At 43.2% G+C, this 5,452-nt stretch overlaps 1 protein-coding gene across 2 annotated transcripts; it reads left to right on the top strand.

Annotated features, from left to right (window-relative positions):
* The first annotated feature begins 404 nt into the window (after positions 1–404).
* LOC139643882 (aquaporin-4-like) lies at positions 405–4,582 on the top strand. 2 transcript variants are annotated; one of them, XM_071519167.1, is made up of 5 exons: positions 405–505; positions 1,113–1,530; positions 1,650–1,814; positions 2,317–2,397; positions 3,552–4,582. In XM_071519167.1, exons 1-5 carry the CDS (start codon positions 423–425, stop codon positions 3,822–3,824), a joined length of 1,020 nt encoding a protein of 339 aa, XP_071375268.1. In that variant the 5' UTR covers positions 405–422; the 3' UTR covers positions 3,825–4,582. The 2 variants fall into 2 exon arrangements, with proteins under 2 accessions (XP_071375268.1, XP_071375269.1); XM_071519168.1 differs by lacking the exon at positions 405–505 and adding an exon at positions 520–648.
* The last annotated feature ends 870 nt before the right edge of the window (positions 4,583–5,452 follow it).

Raw genomic sequence — 5,452 nt, 5'->3', positions numbered from 1 at the left:
CCCCAAATATGCTTATAATATTCTTAGAATTTTGCTAGGATAATTCTATAGTTTCCTTCTAAGACATTTTAAGATTACTGTAGTTCTTTTTCGTCAGAGGAATTTCAAGGTGGGGTCATTTTTAATATCGTCATTGAGCTGTTAAATTGATTTACTTGCAAATTTAATACGTAGTACAGCCTTCTGAATAACGGTCATATTATGGTTTTGTAAATATTACGCGTTGGCTGTTGCAAAAGCTGTTTTCTAAACTGGTGTGAGTGGCACAGAAGATGCTGATGCTGACTGACTCACTGGTGCGGTCGCGTTTTCTGCAAGAGCAACTGGTTGCGCAGCAGACAAACCTCCCGACTCCTCCCACCGAGCGAGCTGCTTAATTCCCGTGAGGTGATGCCTGGTTAGTAACTTAATAAAGCTGCTGGATGCGATCCCGGGGCACAATGTGTTGCTCATATTCATCCGACAGACCCGCTCTTGCGCTCAGTCAGCCTACTGCTTCTCGCCTGTAAGTACTGCAACTTTTCTGTTGTGATGAAAGGAGAGATGTCTCTGCTTGTTCACTCTGTAAAGTAACTCACCTGGACTCATGAATGAAGACAAATCACATAAAATGGGGACTGAGAGTGGGAGAGCATGTTGTTGCGTTTGGTAAGTTTTATAAACCTAGGGAACAAACAGAACGACTGACAGAAGTTAGCACTATAGTCTACTGTCCTGTAGGTTTGTTGTGCAAAATGCAATGATATTAAATAATTCATGTTCAGATGTTTTAATTGATGTCAAACCTATTTGTTACTGTCTTTGACATTAGATTATAATGGTGCTCAAAATGTTTTTTGCCCATCATTTTTGGGCAAAGTCCACTGAGTGACAATAATTGAATGTTGTATGCTTTGACTACAAGAGCAATATTAGCCTATATGCACCATGTTTAAAGAATGCTCTGTGTGGCACTTTGTGATGGAAAGTCACTGGCTTAAATCCCTGGTGGAGTTATAAATGTTGTGCCTAGAGGCAGTTATCCTGATAGGGTTCAGTACATTTCCAGCCACATGCACACACCAGGAATACATAACTAGGCTAATCATTTTGCTCATTATTCTTTTTGCCAGGAGGTGCCTGTCCTTGTGTAACTGTCAGAGCATAATGGTGGCATTTAAAGGGATCTGGACCAAGGACTTCTGGAGGGCTGTGTCTGGAGAGTACCTGGCCACTCTCATCTTTGTCCTGCTCGGCCTGGGATCTACCATCAACTGGGCTGCAGGGGAGGAGACGCCCCCGCCTGCCGACCTAGTCCTCATCTCCCTGTGCTTTGGCCTGAGCATTGCCACCATGGTGCAGTGTTTCGGCCACATCAGCGGCGGACACATAAACCCAGCAGTCACGGCGGCTATGGTCGTAACCAGGAAACTGAGCCTGGCCAAGGCGGTGTTCTATGTGGCGGCTCAGTGCCTGGGAGCGGTTACAGGGGCTGGGATCCTCTACCTGGTCACACCTGCTGCTGTCAGAGGGGCGTTTGGTGTGACTGCAGTAAGGACCTAACCTTATGAATTTGTGGTTAAAACTTTAATGTGTGTCATATGTATTCCTGCAACAAGTTAAAAGTTATTATGAAAAGTCATAAATCACTGATTTGTTCTGTTTCCAAGGTGAACTCTAAGCTCTCTGTGGGACACGCCCTTGTAGTGGAGCTCCTTATAACGTTTGAGCTGGTCTTCACTGTCTTCGCCACCTGTGATCCCAAGCGCACTGACCTCAATGGCTCTGCTGGCCTGGCCATCGGCTTTGCTGTAGCCATCGGTCACCTGTTTGCAGTGAGTATCTGCCAGTAACTTAGCTAAGGGTCACATATGGAATAGCAGGAGTCATCTGAAATTCATATAAAATACTACTAGCATTCTCAACACATCACAAATTGCAAAACCAGAATAGTTACAAATACAAGCTTGTTAATCATGCACTGAAGATCTTTTCTTCAGTGTGTGATATTGTACTCGTCTCACTGATTCACACCCACGTGCACATCTTTATTGGAGACTGCCATTGCATGGCAACCAATCTCTGGGGGACTCCCTGAATCCTGCAAAGCAAATGAATGCACAGGGAAATGGATGCTAGCTCTCTTACTGCTCATCTGATTTCACCCGGGGTCTATGTATCTATGCATGCACATTTTTCTGTATTTATTCTGTAAGATTTATTCTGTATACTAAAGGACAAGAGTGTTATAACTAAAATAAATCTCTGATGTTAATTATGCAACACTGTGATGTTGACAGTGTCGTTAATAAAAACAAATGCTATTCTGTCTTCTAGATCCCTTATACAGGAGCCAGCATGAACCCCGCCCGCTCCTTTGGGCCTGCAATGGTCACACTTAACTTCGAGAACCACTGGGTAAGAGAGACTCTACAAATAGGATAATCTTACAATCTTACAGTTAACAAAGCCATATTAACCATTTATTGGCTATTCCTATGTTTTGAGTCTGAGTCAGTTTGCTCGGCCATACACCACTTCCTGTATAAATAACTGACACAGCAGTAACACTTTATGCTATTTCCTAATCATTTCCAAAAAAGGAGTTGGTACGTAACTGTTAATTTCTGGGAGGATTTTCTGGCATTTTATGTACTAATTATCAGGAAAAATGACAAGGACAGTGTGAGAAAAATAGCTGACTTGGAAAATAAAATGTTCCTGACAAAGCATACAGTCATTTTGAATTGACGTCAGCTGACTGATTCAAATGCAACGTCAATCTGCTTGGTCAAAATGCTGACAAATCAATGTTTGTTATGTGGTGCAGTAGCTACTGATGACCTTTTTTAATGTCCAGAGACGGCGGGCAGCACTACAGTAGGCTAGTATGGCATGTTGAAACCTGGTAAGGTCAAAGTGGCACCGCCATGCCAGAACAGTAAAGACAGATGTGACCTAATCCAAGGAACTCTTTACCTCCATTCACTTGAGGACACGAGGACTCTAAATGCAGAGAGAGAGACATGCTGCAGTGGTGCGAATGCTCATTAAAAAACTTTACATAAAGCCCTTGAATTTATGACTTCATCAAACACGAGAAGTACCACAGAATCACTGATTTACAGAATTTTTTCTTCCCGGTAAATAATGAAATGTCAGTTGTAAGGTGTATAATAACATTGACACTGAAGTTTTGCATCCAGGCAATTATATTCACTGAGCTATTTGCAGACAGCATGGTGTCATGTGTGTGTGTGTGTGTGTGTGTGTGTGTGTGTGTGGGTGGGTATGGCACTGTCACTGGTACTGTCACTGTGACTGGTATCATATTCAGATGTGCCTTCTCTTGGTGCCAAATGCTTGACGCGGCAGACTGAGCTACCTGGCTTCTCTCTGGGTTACTATTAATGAAGGTTGGCCCTCTTTTCCCAACCAGTCATCTAATAGAGCAGGACAGTTTTGGTAGAGATGTCAGTGCTGCATTACGTTGGCAGCAATAAAACAGCTCCCAAGGGCACAGATCATCCAGCTGACTAATTAACATGTGTTTGTCTCGTCCTTTACGGCAGGTGTACTGGGTGGGACCCATTCTGGGAGCCCTCCTAGCTGCCGGTCTGTACGAGTACCTGTACTGCCCCGACCCGGAGGCAAAGCAGAGGCTGAACCAGGTCTTCCGGAAAGACTCGTCGGGGAAGTACAAGGAGGTGGAGGCCGCCCCGTATCTGGGAGAGGCGGAGGATGTGGCCATCAAGTCGGGCTCCATCCACGCCATCGATCTGGAGAAAGCTGAGAAAAAAGATCCGTTCCGGGACTCGGCGGGGGAAGTGCTGTCCTCTGTATGACTATCACGCGCGCTGGAGATGGAGACCAATCTGTAGGGCAGGCTGAGCATCGAACTTCGGAGCATCCACCTTGAGCCTGTCCCTCTCCAAAGACTTTACCCTCACAGCAGAATATGATTTCTGTGCGTGTCTGTGGTTCCACAACATCGGCAGTGTATTACATTAGGGTTGAACCATTCTCAGTGTCGTGAATGTGACGCTATTGATGCTCACTCCCACTGTTTAAAGTATCTGCAAACATCTATCGTCTTTCTAATCCTATTCCTCAGGCCCAGAATGGTTTAACAGCTGCGTTGGCAGGCGGCAGACATTGCACACTGCAGAATGACAACCAGCAATACATTGTGTCAGGGAAATATGTGTAGGGTCAACCAATTATGTAGGGTCATCACGCTGAATTTGAAGAAACGGAGAAGAAAATGCAGCCTTGTTATTTTTGGATTAGTGTCACATTTGGTACATGTACTGCATATGTAATAACATGAGAGATTTTCCCTGTGATCATTAAGCACATTACAGGTCTCATGCAATGTAGCACTGCTCTACTTCTTAGTGAGCTTTATCAGTTGTACTAGAGCGCTCTCCATTCTCAGTGCACCAGTCAGGGAAACAGCCAATCAATTTATGATGCAAATATCTTTGTGAAAGTCTATCTTGGCTTCTTAATGTCTATGATGTCTATTATTACCTGGTGATCTTTTTTGTGATATTTTGCTGTTTTTAGATTTCCTTTTCTAAAGACAGATGTGGTTCTTGTAACACGTTTCTTATTGCATTTTATGATTTACTTTATTTTCATACTGAAGTATTAATTTATCTATTGATGAAATAGTTGGTTGATCTGTCCTGTACATGACTTTGTATCCAGATATTACTCGACTCTTCTCAGTTTCTGTAAGGATTTGAAGTTGTTAAAATAAACTATTTTTTCATTTCCAAGTCATTCAGAAAGATACTTTATTGGTTTATCAATTAATATTTTCAGTCTGGATAGCTACACAAAACTACTGTATCTTCCACAAATACACAACAGGCTAGTGATCGTGCGTTAAGGCTTCCTGCTTGTTTTGTCACTTCTCTCTGGTAATAGAAGCTCAGCAGTGGGAAGACAAAGGCTCGGATCAATGATGGATAGTCTCATCTACCTTTAGATTGTGTCTCCCTATGGCCAGATAAGTGTCCATGATGTGTGTTCCCAGTGAGTTAAGTCTCTGAGAATAGCTTCATGTAATCTCGTTCCATCAGCGGAGAGCAGAGGAAATGGTAGCACTTTGTCATATGAAATAGAGGTGATCTGTTATATCTACACTTTATTTCCTTTGCAAAGAGAACAGCCACAATTCCATATCCTTTCTGTAATGTGGAGTAAATGATCGGCCTTACTGATCCTGCCGCCATTAACTGAAGGCATCTATATGGTTTAACTATATTGTGTGTGCAGGGCTACAACGGCAGTATACTTCAGACATTAAATCAAAATTGTTTTTACTCCTACACACCACCACCTTGCACCACCACCTTCCCCAACTCAGTGCAAGCTGTATGTGTGGCAACAGCATCACCTACTGGCCACAGTGTCAACTGCTTACTGTATAATAACTCTCCTGTTTCTATCTCTCCAGGGGAGG

This window comes from Centroberyx affinis, unplaced genomic scaffold (assembly GCF_046629955.1).
Source record: "Centroberyx affinis isolate AG114_WGS23_722 - 3 ecotype Tasmania unplaced genomic scaffold, CSIRO-AGI_Caff_v1 ptg000668l_1, whole genome shotgun sequence".
In the NCBI taxonomy this organism is placed as follows: domain Eukaryota; kingdom Metazoa; phylum Chordata; class Actinopteri; order Beryciformes; family Berycidae; genus Centroberyx; species Centroberyx affinis.
The sequence above is the reverse complement of the archived record's forward strand: the minus strand, read 5'-3'. Positions and strand labels throughout refer to the sequence as shown.

What these genes read in the sequence shown, in the direction of transcription:
- LOC139643882 (XM_071519167.1), top strand. Translation starts at nt 423, where the DNA reads ATGCGATCCCGGGGCACAATGTGTTGCTCATATTCATCCGACAGACCC. An exon ending in GGGCGTTTGGTGTGACTGCA is followed by an intron (nt 1,531 to 1,649) that starts GTAAGGACCTAA and finishes TCTGTTTCCAAG; the next exon opens with GTGAACTCTAAGCTCTCTGT. An exon ending in CCATCGGTCACCTGTTTGCA is followed by an intron (nt 1,815 to 2,316) that starts GTGAGTATCTGC and finishes TCTGTCTTCTAG; the next exon opens with ATCCCTTATACAGGAGCCAG.